This window comes from Fringilla coelebs (genome assembly GCF_963513975.1).
Source record: "Fringilla coelebs genome assembly, chromosome: 22".
NCBI lineage: Eukaryota > Metazoa > Chordata > Aves > Passeriformes > Fringillidae > Fringilla > Fringilla coelebs.
In genome coordinates, this window is record NC_140048.1 from 6,671,029 (window position 1) to 6,692,016 (window position 20,988).

The 20,988-nt window shown below is 54.4% G+C and overlaps 1 protein-coding gene across 1 annotated transcript; it reads left to right on the plus strand.

The window, feature by feature from the left end:
• Positions 1–305: 305 nt before the first annotated feature.
• On the plus strand, positions 306–19,879 carry NPHP4 (nephrocystin 4). Its single transcript, XM_084220258.1, has 29 exons — positions 306–336; positions 576–790; positions 1,627–1,758; positions 3,494–3,666; positions 3,986–4,050; positions 4,321–4,476; positions 5,218–5,354; positions 5,858–6,024; positions 6,110–6,236; positions 7,803–7,976; positions 8,098–8,227; positions 10,414–10,460; positions 11,155–11,345; positions 11,448–11,639; positions 12,211–12,395; positions 12,646–12,806; positions 13,446–13,626; positions 14,448–14,564; positions 14,746–14,825; positions 14,984–15,201; positions 15,293–15,482; positions 15,636–15,719; positions 15,815–15,971; positions 16,287–16,372; positions 17,226–17,311; positions 17,393–17,564; positions 18,128–18,307; positions 19,091–19,234; positions 19,352–19,879. The coding sequence occupies exons 2-29, from the start codon at positions 653–655 to the stop codon at positions 19,490–19,492; spliced, it is 4,011 nt and encodes a 1,336-aa protein (XP_084076384.1). The 5' UTR covers positions 306–336; positions 576–652; the 3' UTR covers positions 19,493–19,879.
• The last annotated feature ends 1,109 nt before the right edge of the window (positions 19,880–20,988 follow it).

Here is a 20,988-nt window from a genome sequence, read left to right on the forward strand (position 1 = left end):
CCGTCCCCATTGGCTGCAGAGCCGGCAGGGCCCAGCGCGAGGACCCGCCCCGCGCGGTGCGGCACCATCGCCCTAGTAACCCGATGCTGAGCCGGGCGCGACCACACGCTCTGAAAGGGGGAGGTCGCCGCTGCCGCCGTCTGTTCCGTCCTGCCGCCGCGTCCCGCGCCGGTGCAGAATTGCTCCGAGATCGTCTGCCGCTGACTGTCTGCGCTTTCTGCCGGCGATGGGGCGCGAGCGGCCGGCGGCGGGGCGGCGAGCGGCGGCAGCGCGTCCATCCCTCCCCTCGAGCCGGCGCGCGGTTGGTTGGACCCAAGAAGATGGCGTCGGGGCGCGGTGAGTGAGCGGGGGGGTGGTGCGGGCGCCGAGGGACGGGGCTGGGTCCACTCCCGCTCCCACACACCGGGATCCCGGGGGTGCGTGGGCGGCCCCGGGCCGGCCCTGCCCTGGCTGTACCCCTGCGCATCCCCAGGCGGATGGCGGGCGGGGGCAGCGGCCGCCCCCACCCACGTGTGGTGGTTGCGCGGGTCGGTGTGCGCTGACCGTGCGGGGTCCGTGTGGCTGTGTTCCCGCAGGGTGCGTGTCCCCCGGTGTTCCAGCCCCGCGCCCGCCCTAGCCGGCGCCGGGAGGCAGCGGCGACCCCCGGGAGGCGATGGGCGAGTGGGACCGGGTGTTCCGGCAGCACCTGACGCTGCCGCCGCACCCGCAGCGGGGCCGGGCCCGGCCCCCGCCCCGCTCCGCCGCCTTCCGCTGCGTCCTCAAGCACCTGCACGGCGCTGCCCTCTCCCAGGTAGGGGCGATCGGCCCCGCGAGGGGACCCCGGCAATGTCTTGCTGCACCCGTTGTTTCTGCTGAGTCTCACTTTCATGGAATCATGAAATAGTTTGGGTTGGAAGGGACCTTACAGATCATCTCCTTCCACCCTCCTGCCATGGGCAGGGCTGCCTTCCAGTAGACCAGGCTGTCCTTTCCAACCTGCTGGCTCTGAACGCTTCTAGGGATGGAGCAGCTGCAGCTTCTCTGGATGACCTGTGCCAGTGCCTCACCCCCCTAACAGGGGAGAATTTCTCCATAAGATCAAACCTAAATTGCTCCTCTTTTAGTTTAGCCCCCCCTCCTCCTTGTTCTGTCACTTTCTATGTATGTACAAAGTCACTCTCCATCTTTTTTCCAAGCCCCTTTTAGCATTCTTGTCCATGTGTGTGGGCCTGAGCTCCCAGTGGTGGCTTTTAAAGCAAGGTGCTTTTGGGGGGAATTAACTGGAGATCTCCTGGAAGCACTAAGTTGTTTCAATACCTGTAAATCTGAGTTAGCATTTAATCAATTCTTCATTTAGTTTTTTGTTAGCCTAGGTAGGTATATTTAAATTAAATTTTCTGGATAGCACTTCAGCATCAGTTGCCTCTTTATTCCATTCTTAATGCTCAATTTTCCCGCTTTTCCTTTGCTCTGTCCGCCTCTGGCTTGGAGGCAGCTTCTGCAGCAATGCATGAAGCTGTTGGTGGCCGTGTGCCTGATTTGGGCATCCCTTAGAAAACAGGAATTATATCTCTTACCAAAGTGTATTCTGAGCTTTGGGGACACAGAGCTGACCTGTCCCCAAAGCCGTTGCTTTGTGCCTTGCAGGGAGCTGAGTACCAGCTGCGCCTCTCCCTTTTGGATGCCACCTACCACCACTTCTTTGGGAGGACGTGGAGGAGCAGCTGGAGAGCTGCCAGCCCTGCCCCGCCACGCTCAGCCAGGGCAACCTTCAACGAGGTGGGGGCTGCCAAGGGTCTGGGCAAACACAGAACCAAACCCTTTTCCATCCCTTTTGCATGGGGTGCATCCCAGACACCGCCCATTTATTAAGCTTTATGTATGGTTTATCGGGGAAACTGGGGTGCTGGGTTTCCTCTGAGGCTAGTGCCACCGTGGGAGCAGCGATGTGCCACCGAGTGCCGCCTGCCGTGTTCGGAGCTGGCAGCAGAGAGCAGTGTTTCCCCACAAATGGGAAGGAAGGGAAGGAGCAGCTGCCCACCCTCCTGCACAGCGCTTCTCTCTCCTGATCTGGGAACTAAACTCTCCCAAGGCTGTGCTTCCATCTGCTGCTGATACCAGCAAAGCACGGTGTCCTTTAATGGACAGATCCCACTGCCCCGTAGCACGACCCATGTTTTCCAATTTATAGCTCTGTTTCCCCCTCCTCAGTGCTGCAGGTGAATGAAGCACAGCTGGGCCCTGTCCTCTTCCTTCCTTTACATTGACAGTGACATTGAGAGGCTTTGATGTGTTAGTTTCTCTCCCAAGTGTTTCAGTACCGTCCCCCCCCAGCCTGTTTTGAAGAGGGATAGATTAAAACTAGGACAGAGAGTGCTGCAGAGAGAGCTGAATGCTGGGATGAGCTGCCTTTCCAAATACATTCCCAGCGTCTGCAGGCTTCCTGGGTGTTTGCCATGTGGTTGGGAGCAGTTGGCAGGAATTTTGGGGTGTTGGGGGACTGTGTTGCAGCCTCACTGTGGTGGCTGAGTTGTGTTGCCTGCAGGACTCGGGGTCTGACAGGGGAGGGGTGGTCTGCATGCAGGGTGGGATCTTCCAACTGTGGGAAAGTCAGCAGCTCATTGTTAGGAACAGCTCAGGTGGAGCTGGAATGGATTTGTGACAGGTGTGGTAAGGAGGAAAGTCTCTGCTCCTCTGTCTGTGTGTGCTGTGTGCATGCTCACCAGCCTCACCAGAGCAGGAAGGCGTGAGGACAGCATCAGAGTCTGCTTGTGTGGTGGGTTTTGCCCTCAGGGTCTGGGGGAGTGGAATGCAGTGACAGAAACTGCTGTGTGCGATCAGGAGGGGCCCTCGAGCTCAGTGACATTCCCTGTCAGGGCTGCCTGTGCCTTTGCAGGGTGAGCCTTGCTCTGCAGGCACAGTGGTCAGGTCATTAATCCAGCACCTCACAGTAAAGGCTAATGGAATAACGATTTATGTCCCTGGGTTGATGTGGGAATGTCTCTCTCTGTTATTCCTTCCTGACAGCCCATATTGCAATAAACATTTTCCCTGAAACACTGAGGTAATGAGTTTTTAATAGAAAGATGAACCTAGCATTAAATTCTGTCCTGGGGAGGTGACCTGTGTCCTATCCCCTCCTTCCCTTAGGTCCAGGCTATCCCATGTCCCTTCCCATTTCAGGAAGGTTTCCAACTCCTGTTTCCTGCTCTAATGCTGTAGGTCTGGGATGCATCGAAGCCCTGTTCATTTGGGGTCTGCAGCCTGTGAGTTGCTCTGGAAAACAGGTGTTGGCAACAAAAAAAAAAGTTAAAAAAGAAAAAGAAGATGCTTGAGACTTAAGGGCTGAGATTTTGTAGCAGTGTCAGAAGTGATTTGCCATTGGCTTCTGTCTGGAAGCTTTAATGGATGTTCTGATTGTGCCACTGAGTGTCCCAGCACAACAGGCATTGCTCTGCCTGCATCCACCACTGCCAGCTCTGAAACAGCCCATCTCTCTCCTTTCCTGTCCCAGGTTGTTTACTTCCACACCTCCTTGAACCACCCTGGCATTGCTGCTGTCGTGGAAGTGGTAATGAGAGCTGGGAAAGGGGATGGGGGCTCTCAGCACCTTTCCTATGGCTTTGGGATCATCCCCCTGTTCCACGGCGGATCAGAGGTGTCAGACCCGGCCACTGAGGACAGAGCGTAGGTTCCCCTGCTGCTGTGTGACAGGTCACACTAGGAATTGAGGTGGCAACGTGCATGGCTGCTTTGGTGGGGGTGGAAGGGTGGTCCTGGGGCTGCAAAAACAGAGCCACCATGTAGAAACCTGGAATTCTTCACTCTGGTGAAGTAGTGGGTTTGGAAGGAATGCCTGTCCATTCCCTAAAGGGCTTTTCCAGAGTGGGTTGGATGGGTTTTGCTATTGAGCAGGGGCTTTGTGGAAGATGGAGATGTAATGGAAGAAGGAGATGTGCTTCAGGGTGGATTTACTGACTGCTGCACATGTGCTCCTTGCTTTCAGGCTGAAGCTGTACCATGGGACCCCACGTGCCCTACTGCACCCACGCTTCCAGAACCCTGTGGAAAGTAAGCAGCAGCCAGACATGGCATCTCGTCCCTTCTTGGTGGCTTCTCTAACCCAAATGTGTGTTGTATGTATCTGCTTGATGTGAGGCATGGTCTGTGCCCTGGTACTGCTCAGTGGATGTGCCTTACTGCCAGCTGGGAATGGCATGGCTGGGCAAACACAGGTTTTCCTTTGCTCCTAGCATGTGTACTCACAGTTAATGATTCATTCGACATTGGGGCTGTCAAGCTGTCTCCCCAGTTTTGGTCATTTTGGGATGTTTTCTTCAGAGAACAAATACATGACAGTGATGGAGAAGAGCCACCTGCAGTATGGCCTGAAGTCCCACCAGCCCCTGGAGGCAGTATTTCACCTGCTTCCTGAAAACTTGCTGATATCTGGGCTGCAGACTGTTCCTGGCTTGCTGCCGGCCCGTGGAGACACAGGTAAGAGCTCTTTCCCTTTCCCTCTGCCAGTGCTGCTCCTGCTTTAAGGCAGTGGGTCCCTGTGAGGCTGTGGGCAGGGCAGGAGGGCACTGAGAGGGCATTTGTGGCAGCACAGTGGTTTCTCTGCAGTGTCACCCCTCGTCAAGAGCATCCCCCCTGCGTGGGGCCACAGGCCTCATGCTCAGAACTCAGTGTGAAATCTGTCAAAATGGCTCAGTCAGTTCCCTGTCCGTTAATTGCTTTGCTCCTGGGAAGCTGCTAGGGATAACTGATGGTTGGTTTAATTACAGTAGTTCAGCAGAATCTGAAAAAGAGCTTTTGCAGCTTGTTTAAACTCCTCGGACGTGGGTTCAGCATCCCTGGGGCCTGGCAGGTTTGGAAGCATGAGCTCTTGCCCACTTGGCTTTTGTTAATCTCCCCTTATGGCACATTGCCCTTTGAGCTTCTGCAATTAAAATATGGGAGCTGAAGATTCAGGGGTAAAAAATTCCTCAGAGTTCTGCAGCTGTATTATTCTTCATCTTCCTGCCTGGAAAACCTACTGCTGATGGCTTTGGGGTATTAACTGTTGGTACTGGAGCTGAGCAAGGTCCTGAAAGCAGCTGAGTCCCTGCAGATGTTCAGGCCCATACTCAGAAGCTGAGTGAGCTGAGCCACTGCTGGCACTGCAGGGCACCCCAGTACAGCAGTGGTGGCTTTCTGTTTGCTTGGGAAACCTGTGGCCACCACCTTGTCTTTCAGGTGACTGCTTGCAGAAGCCCCGGCTGATGAAGACGGTCACCTGTTATTTGGAGCGGCTTTTCATCCAGTTGTACCCTTCCCTGGAGGAGTTTGAGGAGGAACTGCTGGATTTACTGAACAGTGATCGCTTACTTCAGGTAAGTAGCGTGCTGTGAGGGTGTTGAAACCCTGGTACAAGTTGCCCAGAGAAACTGTGGCTGCCCCATCTCTGGAAGTGTCCAAGGCCAGGTTGGAAGGGGCTTGGTGCAACCTGCTCTAGTAGAAGGCTCCTGTGGTAGGGGGTGGAACAAGATAATGCTTGAGGTCCCTCCCAGTCCTGGCCATTCTGTGATTCCATCATTCTAGGTACTGCCAGTGTGGTTGGGGCAGGGATAGGCACAGTGTAGAGCAGTAATTCTAGTGTCTGGAATTATAGGTGGGGTGAAAAGTGTCAGGTAAGTGATATTCATGCATTTGTTTCTCTTGGAGTCTCCAATTTTTTTTTTGCACCAACTCTGCCGTAAAGACAAAAGATTTTAGTATCTCTCATCTGCTGAGAGAACAGGCCCTGTTTTTTGAATTTCTGAAGGGTTGCCTGTATTCTTCTGGTTGTGGTCAGCACAGGGAGTGCTGTCCAAGGTGGAAAACATTCCTGTCACAGGCTAACACTGCCCCGGACGGTGAGGAGGTGGTGGTTCGGGAGCGGCGGCTGCACGTCGGTGTCCACAACGGGCTGCGCTTCGTCCAGGCACCGCAGGTGGCTGTGCTGGTGCCAGGGACAGAATTGTCACCAGGTCGCTGCCAGGGGGTGCCCAGCTCTGGAGCCAGGTAAGGGGGAGCTCTTCTGTTGCTGCTGCTGCTGCTTCCCTCCTGCCTCAGGCGCCTCTCACAGCCACTTCTCTTTCCCGCACAGGGATGCAGGTCAAGCTCTGGTGCTGAGGAGCCGCATCCAGCTGAGTGAAATGGTCCCTCACCCGGCATTCAGGGTCTGCTTCCAGCTGGAGTATGTCTTCTGCAGCACGGGGAGAGCTGGTGGCAAGGTAGGGCTGAGCGTGTGTCTCTGTGCCTGTGAAAGAGCAGGGATCCATTCTGGAGGAGTGAGCCCTGCTGAGGAATTCCTTCCTCTGCCCATTTCACCATCCTCCTCCAACAAGTCGGTAGCTCCTTGTTGCATGGCTGTGCTGTGTGATGCAGGGCCCTGCAAAGTGTGTGGGTACCTTCCACAGCACTGCACAAAACAACCTGCATGGCTTGGTGAATTATTTTAATAACATGTGGTTGCATTTCTCCACTGTTTATATGTAGATGGAGGAATGTACCCTGCAGCATTTTCATAGTGTTCTGGGAAGCTAATTTAGAAAATTTCAGCTTTTTTGTGATATCAAAAAGGCTTTTCTTTAGAATTTGGTATTTATGCTGAAAGAGGTTAGCCCATCCCACTCCTTTTTTTTTTTGTTGTTTTTGCCCTGAATGATGAGTTTTTTTTTTGTGTGCTTCAGCCTGATGTTCTCAAGCTGTAAAGGCAGGAGAAATCTCTGAGGGTGGTCTCTGCAGTCAATATACTCTCACCTACTTACTGATCGTTTACTCATATCTTAGTTTAACCTTTCGGCAGGTTAAGCCCAGCTCAATGAGTACTGTGTATCCCCTCCAGAGGCCTTGTGTTGTTGGAGCCATCAGCTCCTGGCTGGCTGAATCGATTGCCAAGCGTTTGTTAGAGGCTAAGCTAAGATGTTCATTGAAAATGTGGCAAATGCCTCTTGTTAAGCTGTCCAGAGCCAAAGTAGGGGAAATGGGCAATTGTAAAGCAGGATGCCCATGCCAGACCAGAGGGATTTGTACTGAGAAGGGAGACACTGAGCTGTGCTGTTGGCAGTTGTTGGGTCCAGCTCTGTTGGAAAGCTGAAGTCCAAGATCCCACAGAGATTTGGGGTTCCAGAGGCAGATCTGTTTGGCTCTGTGGGGAGTGCTGTCTGGGGCAGCAGTGGAGCCAGTCCCTGTGCTGCAGCTCTGGGGCAGAGGGGTTAATCCCAAAGCTGCTTGCAAAGCTGATCACCTTGTCCTTGTCCTCAGTGCCATAATTAGCTGTGAGGGGGAGGGTGGGTGCTGGCAGTGCCCTCTCTTGTTTCTGTTCCCCTCCTTCAGTTTGAGGGAGGCTGTGGATGTGCTGGGTAAGTGGAAACCTTTCCCCTCTGCCAGGGATGGGGCTCCAACACGTATCCCTTCATGTAGCTGCTTGAGGGAGGGGTTACAGAGGCATAAAGTCCTGGGAAATGAAATGTCTGCAGAACAGGATGAAGACCACTGGCTTCTGTGGTGCCAGAGCCAGGTGTGAGGAGGCGCGGTGGGGAACGAGAGCCAGTGCTTGTCTGGCAGCACCCATTCCGGGGTCCTGGCAGTGAGGTGGGGCTGCCTGGCAGTGAGGTGGGGCTGCCTGGCAGTGAGGTAGGGCTGCTGGCAGTGAGGTGGGGCTGCGGGCAGTGAGGTGGGGCTGCCTGGCAGTGAGGTGGGGCTGCTGGCAGTGAGGTGGGGCTGCTGGCAGTGAGGTGGGGCTGCTGGCAGTGAGGTGGGGCTGCCTGGTGCTCACTGTGCTCCCCCACCCCCAGGCCCTGTCCGGCAGTGCCCGCAGTGAGGCGGCTGACATGCGCTCGGTGCGCTGGGCTGTCTGGAGCCCTGTCCCGGGCACTGGTGACACTGATGTGACCCTGCCCCTGCGTGGTGGCGCCCGCCGTGGCCCCTGCCAAGCCTTGGTCTACCGGACCCCACCGAGCTCCCGGCAGGTAAGGGTGTGCTGGCCCTGGCACCTTTGCCTTGGTATCAGGGCGAGGGAGCCGCTGTCAGAGGCACGAGGAAGGCTGCGTGTACCACACTGTCTGAAAGCATTTTTGTTGCCAACTTCAGGGGAAGCACGTGGAGTCTGGGACTGTCCAATTCCATGTTTCCACTGATTCGGAAGAACATCTTGTAACTGCTGCGGAGATCCTATGTAAAGACAGGGACGAGTTGAAGAAGCCTCCTACGCCATCGCTGAGTGAGTGTTTCCAGATCGCTGACATTTAAAATATAGAGGGTGGCACTGGTGTCTGCTCGGGAGAGAAAACAAGACTTCAGTGAGTTTCAGCAAGCTAGTTATGAATTACTGGAGTGAAGCAAGATTTTTGTCAAGTTGAATTCAGCTCTTACTTTTTAACTTGCAAAATTCCCATGTGATAGTATTGCTGAGCCATGTGCAAAATCCCTGGGGATTGCCAGCACTGCCCCAGCCTGCTCCCATTCTGGGTGCAATGGCCACACCAGCAGCACATTCTCACTGCAGGTACTGCTGCTCCTCCTGGGCTCAGTGTCTCTCCAGACATGGGGACAAGAGAGATGTCAGTCATAGGCTGGGGAAAAGTAATCTGGTTGTGCCACCGCTGAGGGAGTGTGACAGAAGCCTGGGTTGGGTTGATGTGTGCAGGATGTGTTGGTGCCTGGCGGGGGAAGAGCAGGCAGCATCTGTGCATGTGCACAGGTGCATCTGTCTGTAGTTTGGGGGGCTGTGTGTTTGGGGTTCCACCATCCCTCTGCTCTATTGGAGAAGGAAGGAAAAATGCTGTGGACTTGAGTTTGGGCATGAGGTTGTGTCCATGCACTGTGCTCCTAAAACCCTCTTTGGCTTGTTTCTCTCTCATACCCCTTTTGTGGTTGGTGGGAAGCAAACTCCTCTTTCTTTGCAGTGCTGCTCCTGCTGGGGTCCCAGCTGTGTCTCGGGGTGATGCTTCAGGCACCAGGCAGTGTTTTAGTGTGTGTCATATCTCCCCAGCTCTCTGATGAGCCATTTAGTGTCAGCCCACGGGCCAGGCAATGCCCATTATGGTGGGTTGCTGTTCCATGCTGGTTCCAGTGCTGTGGAACCACAAGATGGCAGTGACACCATGGCTTTGCTGTGACAAATCCCCTGTTTCTGCTGGTGAGGAGCCAGGATTGCTGCTGGGAGGGGCTTTGGTGAGGAAAGCTTTAGTGGAAGATGAAGGGGGGGTCTAGTGATATTGGGGTATGTGGGGTTCATGTCCCTGCAGAACAGGCTGCATCATGACTGGTGCTGCTTGGAAAGTTTTTCCTGGTGCCTTTCAGCTGTAGGTGGCTGGGATGCTGATGGAGTTGTGGTGTGGTGAGGGGAGCAGGAAGCAAGTGCTGACACTGAGCTTCCAATTTGGTGGTGGTCTGGAGTGCTCTGGCTTGGGGGAGTGTGCTGGGCTGTGGGCTGTGTCCCTGGTGAGGGGAGATCCCCATCAAGATGATTTTCAGGGACAAACTCTGTAGCATTTCCCTGCTTCAGGGGGCTTATGACACCAGGGAGGGCATGCAAGTGCAGTGGTGGTCCCAAAACTGTGTTTCTCCAGCCTGTGTTCCCAGCTACTGAAGAGACTATTTGGTTAACTTTTTGTAGAGCTCTGTTGAGAAACGTGCTGCTGCCTGGCCCAGGGGAGGCCAAGAGCTTCATCTGTCAGCTCAGATGCTGGTGTTGCTGCTGTATCTGTCCAACCTCTTCTTAACGCCAGCCAAAGCCATCCTGACTGCAAGGAAACAATATTTTAGGCATGAGGGAAACGGGGTGGCTTCCTTTACACAGCAGCCAGCATGGAATAGCTGGGAAATATGTGGTGGGGGAAGCAAATTAAGGTCTAAGCATCACGTGGATGCAGAGATGGAACATCTGTGCCCCTGCTCTGCTGCGAAGGACCCGCGGCTCAGCGAGCTCAGCTGTGCCGGCTCGAGAGAGCAGCCGAATATAAACACGATGAAGCTCCCACCGTTTCGGGGCACAAATGCTCCAGCAGTTGAAGGGAGTGACAAAAAATAACAGAGAAGTGATGAAAACCTTAAGTATCCTAAAACTTTCACGTCTCATTAAGCATCCCACTTAGGCAGCACCGCGTGGCCGTGAGGCACCACAGCGCTGTCAGGGGATGGGGGAGCTGTTGTTTGTGGCACAGTTAGCCTGATTCACAGCAAAATAATGGATGGATCTGGAGAAGTGCTGTGTTAACCCCCAAGCAGCAGTCTTATTGGGAAATAAGTCAAAACAAGTGTTTGGGTGGTGGTAAACTCCTTCACTGTGCTGCCTTCACACCTAAAATTGAGAAGAGCTGGTGGGAGGACAGGGCAGTTTGGTGGCAGTGGTGAAGCTGCAGTTATGGGGCTCCTCTGCAGCATCTCTCCTGTCCCTCTCCACAGGAGTGCCAGCCCCACGGCGAGTGCCAGCCTCCCCACGGGGACCAGGGGTAAGTGCCACATGCACCAGTGGGTGCGGGTGGTGGGCAGCAGCATTCCCCAGGGGATGGCCCACACGTAGGATGTGCTTCTGGACCCATCCCTTGCCTGTTTTCCTGTCTGCTGCAGCCAAGAGGCACCAAGTGTCCTCAACTCCACCTCCTCCAGGCAGCAAACTAGCTCCTGCCTGTGATGTGCTGGGAGAGATTCCCTGTGCTCTTTTCATACTGCAGGAGTGAGGGCAGCTCTGGTTTTTGACAGCCCAGATTTGCTGGGTGCTGTTGTCCCTGGTATGTGCTGACAGAGACACATGGCTTGTTCGTGCAGAGCTCCCAAGATTTAAGGAGAGCTGTGAATACTGAGAGCCCTCTTTATGCTGTTTTATATCTTGATGCAGGAATCAATGCATGGAAATATTTTTGATGAAATGAAATGCCTCATAAGGCCGCATTAAGCAGTTTGATCTTCCTGCTGCATGTGCTCATCCCTCCTCTTGCCAGGGAGCGAGCAGCAGGGAAATGGCAGCGGAGGTGCAAACCCTTGTGTGGCCAAGTTGTAACACTTCTTGGTGGAATGACAACACTGGGGCACGTGGTGGCTGAGCTCCTTTAGCACAGAGGGGCTGCTGACTCAGCTTGCCACAAGGGCTGCCTCAGGGGGCTGCCCTGGGGCTGTGGCTGCTCACACTAGCCACTCTCTCACCAGCTGTCAGTGTCCCAGCTTGTGGCCTCACCACGGAGCACAGACGAGACCCTGCAGCAGGATGGGGGCATCACCCACCTGGAGGCCAACCTGGGCTCACCAGACACAGAGCCCTGTGCCAGCGACCAGCTGCAGGCGCTGCCCTTCACCCCACTGCAGCTGCCCATGGCTGCTGTGGGGCTGCAGGCATGCAGGTGATGCTCAGCTGCCTCTCCCCAGGCTCCTGTGGCCCCATCACCTGGCCTGCCAGGGTCCCCTGGCCCCATTTGTGGAGCTCACCCCTCTTTCTCCATCAGTTCCCACGTGTCCCTGTCCCGTGCCGCGCTGGCACGCCTGCACGCTGCCGGCTTCCCAGACATCCTGGACTGCAACCAGGAGCCAGTGGAAATCTCAGAGCCAGTGGAGCTGGGCAGTTTCAACCTGCGGCTGGAGGAAGCTGACCCTCTGCAAGGCAATGAAATAGTCCTGCAGTTCCTTGCTCTTGGAAGGTGGGATGGCAGCTTGTGGTCTTGTGCCTCCATGACAGAGTCCTTTCCGAATTCCCCTAACCCTCTTCCCTGCTTGGGCAGGAGATGTCCTTGCAGAGGTGCCTCTTCTTTTAGCACCTGCTTTTGTCCTCCTTGGGCACTTTTAAGTCCTGATCCAGTTTTTTAAAATTGGATCCACGAGCCACAATGTGATGTCAGAGCTCATTAATGCAGGGTTTCTCCAGAAATGCAAATGGAGTTGGAAAAATTGGCACCCAAGGGGTGGCTTTGGCTGGATAAGGTCCCACTTCTGTTTTTTCTATGGCTGGCAGTGTGCTGTGGGAAGGTAACACGCTGTCTCTGCTGGGCGCCTCCATCACAGCATATGGCAGGAGACAGCTGGAATTACAAAGCTTTTTGGGAAGTTAAGGCAAACCGTATGGCCGCTGTCTTCAGAAAAGTCCAAATACTTGTGGTGCTGCCAATCTCCTCTTGTTCTTCTGCCTCTTGGCATGTGCCAAATTCACGAGTAGCTCATGACAGAGTGGCAGCGCTGTGCCACAAGTAACCCAAACCACTCTCTCTCCTCAAGAGATGCCCAGGGCGGCGTGGAGGGGCTGTGGCCAAGGACTGTCTTCCTCACCTTCCAGTTCTACCGCTTCCCACCGGTCACCACGCCCCGGCTGCAGCTGGTCAGCATGGATGGGGGGCTGGCCACCGGGCTGGCTGTGCCAGCTCAGCTCCTTGTCCGTGTCAACGAGGATGGGACCCTAACCAGTAAGCTCTGGTTTTAGCATCTGTGTGCTTCTCTTCTGGTGGGTGGATGAGGGCTTGCCTCTGGCCCAAGGCATGGGCTGGTGTCTGTTAATAGCAAACCTAATAGCAAACCTCTGCTGGTTTGCACATCATGAAAAGCATTCAAAACATCCAGTGTTTGGAGGAGTACGCATTGTCAGGTGTGTGAGGTGCACATTGAGGCTTCCCATCAAGCCAAGTGCCATGTCTGTGATGGTGTGGTGTCTTGCAGGACCACCGGGCTTGCAGCTGAAGTACATGGTGGATCCAGCTTTCCTGAGGCCCGGGGAGCAGCGCTGGTTCCTGCGGTACCTGGCTGAGCACAGCCTCCAGATTGACGTCTGGGATGGAGACTCCCTGCTCCATTTTGGGTCTGCTGCCATTAAACTGGAGGTATTGGTTAGATTGAAGGTCTTTTCCTGTGGCTGGTAATCCTGCCTGTATGGAGTGCTAGGGAAGAGCCCAGCTCTCCCTTTGGTCCTGTGTTGAGGTGCTGTTGCATTGTCCTTGTGTCTTCAGTAATGGAGATGCTGTCAGCCCCTCTGTGTAACTGAATCTGGTGTCAGTTTGACAAGCCCCTAATCACAGGATTTGTTATCTTTTCCTCCAAAGTGATGACAAAGCATTAACTTTCTTTGCCCTTCTGTGGAACTCTGGCAGTATTCTACCACTAAGCCCTGCAGAGCCAGGACGTCCAGTGAATATGACACAAAGTGACCGACACTCACACGCTGAGATGTCCAAGGCAAAAAAAACATGTTTATTTCTGGACCTCGATATTTATAGAATTCCAAAAGTGACCATGGATTGGAGGATGAAATTGCCACGTCTCCAACCACACTGGTCAAACCAACAGTCCATCAGTTTTCTCCTCCACCAGAAAGGAACGCAAAACAAACATTATAAAAATGTAAACCTCAGAAGGCTTAGAAGAACTTTAGAAGGACAGGGCGACACCCAGACCCCTTGACCCCTCTGGACCAGACTCCCCAGTGACTCATTGCACCTTGTCTGTCCTTGCCTTGTGCCCAGCCCCTGCTGCGCCAGGGCCAGATGGCCGTCAGGACCTACCACGAGCTGGAGGTGGCCACGGCTGAGTACGAGCCGGACGGGGCAGTGCTGGGCCGGGAGGCACTGCGGCACGGCGCCCTGCGGCCCCTCGGAGTCCGTGTGGCTGTGAGGGGCCACCTCCACCTCTGCCTGGCCAATATTGGTGAGAACCCCCTGCTCATGTGGCCCTCAAGGGCTGGGGTGGGGCACGCGGCGTGTGCGGGGCTGTACCTGAGTGAGACCCAGGGACGTCATCCTTCCCAGAACCTGCTGGCTGCTTTTATTTTATGTATTTAATTCTGTCCTATAAATGTGCAGTGACTCCAGGTTTTAAAATCTTATCTTCAGAGGAGAGATTAGCTCCATATAAGATATCTTAAATCGTCATTTCCATACTTTGCCTGCAAAGGGCCGATAAGCTCCTGGGAAGGAGAATCTGAGATCCCCAACCCAGGGAGTGGTTTAACTCACACCCTGACAAAGAGCTGCTGTGCCAGGACAGCAGCCACCCTTTGATTGGTGTTTTCCCCATCCTCTTTTTAAAAACAAAAAAATCAAAATACTGTTAGAAGCAGGGTGGCAAAGCTTGGTACCCTTTCCTGAAGGATGGGGATGGGATGTGTAGGCTGGGCAAATACCTGGTGGGTTTAGAGCCTTGTGTGGCTCCACTTGGTACAGCCTTTGTGGGAGTAGGGAGATGCAGCAGCACGTGGCCATGCAGGGGGAGGCAGAACTCAGGAATGAAAGCAAGAGCTGGTGAGGGGCTCAGGATGGTATGTGCTCTCAGTGCTCCTCCATCCCCGAGCAGGTGACTGTGTGACAGAACAGGTTCGAGGGAGCATGTGGGGCTCTTAGGGCATCACTGGTTTCCAGATATTCTCTCCTGCTTGTGTGAATTGGCTACAGGGAGGTAAAAATTTGCAGTAGATTTTATCACAATGAAAATGGATGGTTTCCACTCACTCCTGTCTCTGCTTGTGGCAGGTCACCCATGCGAGGAGATCCCAGGGCAGCTGCCATCCCATTCTTGCATTGTCACTGCACCAGACAGTGCTGTCACCACCCCAGGTGGCAGGGGGTACTCCCTGAACCCTCCTGGTGGTGAGTCCTGCTGGGGCCTGTCCTGTCCCCCTCTGGGTTGAGGTGGGCAGAGTCTGTGTTGCTGCAGTGCCAGCTGTGGGTCAGCTGCCCCTCTGGTGCTCCTCTTTCTAGCCCTGCAGTATTGCAGAGCTGCAGTATCTGGGGGGTCCTTCCTTGGTGCCATGGTGGTCTCTCCCCACAGGCAGGAGGATGGCGTGGGCACGGAGGCTGGTGGATGTGGACAATGAGCTGGAGGCTGCGCTGCGCAGTCGCCGGCCAGAGGTGAGCCTGGCCCCCTGGCCACCCTCCGTGAGGCCATGTCCACCCACTGGCTGTAGCACATGGCACTGGTGTGGCTGCACGAGGGTGCTGGTGGCAGCAGGGCGTGGGGCCAGACCCCTGTGGTGTGTCTGTGCTTATGATTCCTTCCCTCTGGGCAGGGCTGGCCAAAGCAACGTGCCTGGGACCTGCAGGTCATTGACTCCTACCGGGATCACATCAAGGGAGAGAGCATCTACCAGATGCTCAGCCAGGCCATCACAGCCACCCGCACTGTCCACGCCGTGCTGGGGACAGCTGAGTTCTTTGAGTTCGCCCTGAAGAACCCCTACAGCGTCCAGCACACCGTGACCATCGAGGTCGACCACCCTGAGCTCAGGTGGGGGCTCCCCTGTGTGCGTGGGGAGATGCCAGGGTGGTACCAACTCCCTGCCAGTCCTCACCAGCTCCTCTGCTGCTCCCTGCCCCAGTGTCATACTGGACCCGAGGGAGTGGCGCCACTTCAAGGAGCTGACCAAGAGTGTTACACCGGTGGAAGAGGATATGTTCCATCTCTGTGAGGACCTCAAGCCTCAGGTCTACCTGCGCCCCAGTGAGACTGTCCACATCCCCTTCAAATACCAGACCTTCTCTGCAGACCCTGCCGTGGTTGCAGCACAGGTAGGCTGTTCTGAGCTGTTTTGAGCTGTTCCTGGTATGAAGTGTTCCCCTTGGCCGTGGTTACCATTGCAGAGCAGGCGGGAACAGCCATGGGGAGCAGCAGCAGCCACAGTGATGCTGCACCCTGAGGGAACTCACTTTTTCACCCCACAGGGGCCGGCTGGGCTGGGCACTGGTGCCAATGATAAAGCTCACTCCTTTGGGAAGAGTGGGGCCAAGCAGACAAAGCTCATTCAGGTTAGGAAGCCATGTGAAACACTGCTTGAGGGGCTGCATGGGAGGAGCAGAATCACTGGAAAACCCCAGCTCTCTCCTGCTGGTCCCCGGGACAGGTCTCCTTCCAGGTGAGCAGGGGGAAGCCCATTGCCCTCCTGCGGGTGAAGGTGGAGCCCCAGCCCCATGTGGTGGACCAGACCTTTCGCTTCTACCACCCAGAGCTCACCTTCCTGAAGAAAACCATTCGGCTGCCTCCCTGGCACACCCTCCCTGGTGAGTCTGTGGTGTGCTTGGTGGGGCTTGGGCTCTTCCCTGTTAGTCATCATCCATAGTTCATGGAGCCTTTCTGGAGGCACAGCATCATCCAGAGAGGACATTTCTGGTTCCTCATGTCTTCAGAGCCCTGGGCTGCTCGTTTGCTCTCCATCTTTCTCTGTTAACTTCAACCTGAATTCCCTACACCTGCACACCTGTGTGGTTTGCTTGTAGTCTAGTGTGAAGGATTCTTTGTGCAGCTGTGTGGGGCACAGGGGAGGGGCACAGGTAGAGGAGAAGCTGAAGGTGATTTCCTTGGTCCCTTGTCCACAGGCACGCCGGTGGGGGTGCCGGGAGGGCAGCCTGAGATGTTCGTTCGCTGCAGCGACCCCGACATCATTTGTGAAACCAAATCCTTGGTATGCTACACTTGGGCATCGCTGTTCCTCGTGTCCTTCTCCTGCAGATTGTTTGGGTTGGCAGAGAGCTGCTGATGTGGGTGCAACCACAGAGCATCCCTGCGTGGCAGTGACACAGTGACAGCAATGAAGCTGGAATTGCTTTGTATTCCCAATTAAAAGGAGCTGTGTTGTTTTGGCGGGGGAGGCTGAGCATTGCCCCTTATCGCATCATGCAGCAGCCTGTACTTGCTTGTTCTTTTGAGCAAGTACCAGATGATTCAGATGCTGGGGAGAAGCAGCCTTTTGTTGGGCTTTCTGCTGCCTGGGGTATCCAGAGCCGTTTGCAGTGGGTGGGGGGGTGGTGTGTCCTTGGGGTGCATCGCAAAGCCTGTCCCTGCTGAAGGATGCTAGAGTAGAGGGGCAGCTCCATGCCCAGCCCTGCACCATCCCACTCCCTCCTGAAGCAGGAGGCTCTCCTGGGCTGGCTCCACAGCAGGAAGAGGTGGAAGGGAAAAATAAACTTGGGCATGTCCATGCAAATGGCAATGAGGGATAGTTGCTAATTGCTCTTGCGGAAAAGCGTTAGTATGGTAATTGGATTAGGGCTTGTTAGAAAACTTGTGGAAAATTTGCCAAAATTTGATTACAGATACAGACCTGGAATGTGATAGTCATTTGTATCCTCTTTTGTAATTAAAAATACTGGGAGAGCTCAGCCAAGCTGTATAATAACTTAATAACGTAGTTTAACGAGGTACTGAAAGCATCTGCTTTCGTAAGGGAGTTGGTGGTAGCTCCCCCATTAACGGGAAGACACCCCTGGGATCCTCATTAGCTGGTCAACTGCTGGGACAATGCTCTGTTGTTGCAGGGGCCTGGTGAGCCACAAGACATCTTTCTCAAAGTAGCAGGAGGACCGAGCCCACAGATCAAAAAATTCTTTGTTGCTATTTATACGTAAGTAGCAGGACCCCAAAAGGGTGGGGAACGTTGACTCCCACGGTGTGTGACAAACCCTGTCTGTCTGTCCATGCACAGGGATGCCTGGCTGGCAGCACCTGTCCAGATCTGGCAGTTCTACCTGCACTCGCTGCAGCGCCTGGACGTGGCCTGCACGGCCGGGCAGCTGACGCGCCTGTCCCTGCTGCTGCGCGGCACCGCGGCCCCGCGGAGGGTGCGGGCCTTCGCCTCCCACCCCCAGGAGCTGGAGGTAACCCCCGTGGTGGGCTGGGGGCTGGCTGGCCTGGGTCAGCCCAGAGAAACCCCCTCCAGAAAGCAGAAGGCAACCCGCACGGAACTGTGAACAACTGAGAGCCGTAAAGCGTTTGTGATAATTATCTTTTGATTAGAGTTGTCATGTGTAGGATCATTGGCGCGAAACCCCGGAGGGCAAATTATCTGCATTAATGAGACTGTCTGAAGACTCTCAATTTCTTTAGAATTCGTTAGTCCATAATTGGAAATGTGAATAATAAAAGGCAGAAAAACTCCATCGCTGTCCTGCACAGGAGAGGCAAAGGCTCCTCAGGCAAAGCCTGCGTGGTGGAACCCTTGGGCTGGGGAGGCCCTGGGTGTTCCTGACTGGCTCTTGTCCTTCCTGGCATGAATTGGTCCCAGGGTATTCCTGGGGCTGAGAGGTATGGGATTCAATAGTGATGGAATAGGGGTACAGGTTTTTAAGAGCAATTGGGTCTAATTGATGCTCCAAGCTGGACTGCTCAGGGCTGTGATCAGCCGTGGTGGGTGGCTGTACCTCCATGTGTTGTTCCACAGGTGGATCCGAACGGTGCCTTCCTCCTCCCTGCCAATGGCATTCAGGACCTGTACATCGGTGTGAGGCCACGGCGGGCTGGCAGCAAGTTCATCTACCTCAACCTGGTGGATGTGGAGTCCCACCAGCTGGTGTCCTCCTGGCTGCTCTGCCTGTCCTGCAGGCAGCCTCTCATCTCCAAGGTACGGCAGCTCTCGCCACTGCAAAACGCAGTGATGGCACCGGATCAGTGGTCGCAGTTCAGCCCACAACCTGGGGCTGTCTTTTGCTTCTTCCTCTTTTTCCATCTGTGTTTTTTTTGGCGCTTGCCATCATAAACACACATTTAGCCCTTGGGGTACTTGAATAATCTCACTGAAGCCCCTGGTAGAATGTCTTTTAGGCTGTTTTGGAGGCAGCCCCACGCAGAGGAGCGGCAGCTCGGAAGTATTCCCAGTTGTGAAATTAGAGCTGCAGCATGCTGCTTTCGATTAGCGCTGTGCTGGCAGAGGCCTTGCCTCAAAGACAGAAAATTAGATTTCCTGGCTAATGTGTTCCTTCTAAAAATGTTTTCCTGAACCTCTTGGTACTGGGAAAGCTTCAGATTGGCATTTACACCATTGTCCCATTGTCCTGCCACATGCTGCTTGTGCTATGAGGTGTTAAGAGAATCAGAGTAGTTGGGGCTGGAAGGGGCTGTTCAGGGTCATCTAGTTCATCTAGTCATCTGAGCACCACAGCTCTTCCACGGAATGAGAAGGAGCTGGCTAGTCTCTGCTGCTCTCCTAGACCTTTGTCCTTCACACTCGTAATTAATTGTTGCTTCTTTTGATCAAAGGTGGGTTCTTTTCGCTGGCTGGCAGAGCAGATGTGAGGTGTGGGAGGGGAAGGCAGTGCTTGGGAGGCAATTCTCTGTGGTGGGTTTGGGGGAGTGCCTGTTATTGCTGCTGCCCACCCTGCCATCTGGGCCTCTGCTTGCTCCACAGGCCTTTGAGATCTCTCTGCCTGCAGGAGGTGGGAAAGGCTGCAACAAACGCATCACCTACACCAACCCCTACCCCTCGCCCCGGCTCTACTTCCTGTGCACCAACCGCCCTGACCTGCTGCAGTTCAGGGAGGACTCCTTCGAGGTACATCCCCCTCGGCAGGCCCCTCATCTGGCCAGACCACGAGATGCTGGGTGGGTGCTGGCAAGGTGGCCCCATGAAAGGGCCTGGCCAGGTCAAAAGATGCCCTCTGTCCTGCAGGTGGCCGGAGGGGAGGTGTACACCATCGGCCTGCGCTTCGCCCCGAGCCAGACTGTGGGGGAGGAGGAGATCCTGATCCACATCAATGACCACGAGGACAAGAACGAGGAGACCTTCTGTGTGAAGGTCCTGTACCAGTGAGGCTGCCTGCCTGTCACTGCAAAGCTGCGGGTTCCTGTGCCAGCCCACACCACCTCGGGGGTGGCTGTGTCTGTCTGAGGGTGCTCATGACCCCCATCCCCTGGCTGCCACCTTGCCAGGCTGGGGGGTGTCTCTGTCAGTGGGATCCCTGGGCATTGCCATGAGTGCTGGTGGTGCCACGCTGCTCCATCTGCACAAATTGAGATGAGTGGATGTGTTTGTTACAGCACTTTGTGACTGCAGGATCTGTACTTTTGTTAAGCATGATGATATTTTAGGCACTTTTAAATCTTTTTTTAACTTAAAAAGTTTGCAGATTTGATTCTGTGGAATATTTTTAAAATATTTTATATTCAACGGTGAGTTTTGTACACACTAAGGCAGTTTAACGGGTTTTTTTGATACTTTTTACTCATCCTTGATGCATAAAAATTGCTGTGCACAACTGTCAGAGTGTGGCAGCATTTTCTTCCTGAGAAGATGGAAATCCTCAGCATCCCTGTCCTGTGGAGATGAGTCCTGGAGGTCCCCTGCATCACCCCCATCCCCTGGAGCATCCTGGGGGTCAGGGAAGGGACCATGAAGGGGACTGGGAGGGTAGGGCAGCCCACCAGCTCTGGAAATGCTGCCTCACTCTCCACAGGCCCGAGGCTGGTGAATTAGTGGCCCTGATAAAGTCGGGTGCCGAGTTCCTCTGCCTCCCTCGCACTGATGGGAGATGACAGCTCATATTTTAGAAATGATTATACTGTCTGCAGCACAGAGAAGCCCCGAAGTTGGGTTATTAAAGTAGATTAGCTGAATAATTTTTATTACATTTTCACACAACGATATTTCTTGAGGCTTATGAATGAGCTGGTGCTGTACCTGCAGCACAGGCAGCTCGAGTGGTGAATGATGTGCCAGCATTCAGGGGATGCCAGCACAGGGAGCTGGTGCTTGAATGCTGCTGCCTGCAGCACATGTCTGTGACCCAAAATCTACAGAACTGTCATTAAGAAAACCTGATAAAACTTTCCCCATAGGAAATGCAAATGCTTTGTGACCCAACTGCTTGGCATTATGGCCATGGCCCTTGGAATTGCTCTTGCTGCTGCCTCAAACTCAAGACAAGTGTGGGGGCAGCTTCCTGGCTTCCCACTTGTTAATGAAGTCATCCCTGCTAATGACAATGAACTCAAGCACCCGTGCCTGGCATGCAGCTTGGTCTGCTCTTCCCATTTGCATTCATGTCAGGAGGGAAACTGGATTCCAGTAATGACAAAATTTATTTGCCCTACAAACCTCTTTTTGTGTCTCATCACCGAGGTGTGCAGGGAGGGGAGGGATTAAAAATTCTTTCCATGGGTTCAGTAATTCTTGGGGGTGTTGTCCCTCTTGGAGCAGATGCAGGTGAGACCTTTTGGGGAATGGAGTGTCACTGCCTTGGCAAAGGCATTGCTGGAATGACAACAGAGGAGTAAGGACAGCAGGGAGACCTGGCCCCAGCACCCAGG

Bases quoted from the DNA above. Each gene is read 5' to 3' on its own strand.
- NPHP4 (XM_084220258.1), top strand. From the start codon at position 653: ATGGGCGAGTGGGACCGGGTGTTCCGGCAGCACCTGACGCTGCCGCCG. The intron at 4,477-5,217 runs GTAAGAGCTCTT...CTTGTCTTTCAG, and splicing joins GCCGGCCCGTGGAGACACAG to GTGACTGCTTGCAGAAGCCC. The intron at 11,640-12,210 runs GTGGGATGGCAG...TCTCTCCTCAAG, and splicing joins CAGTTCCTTGCTCTTGGAAG to AGATGCCCAGGGCGGCGTGG.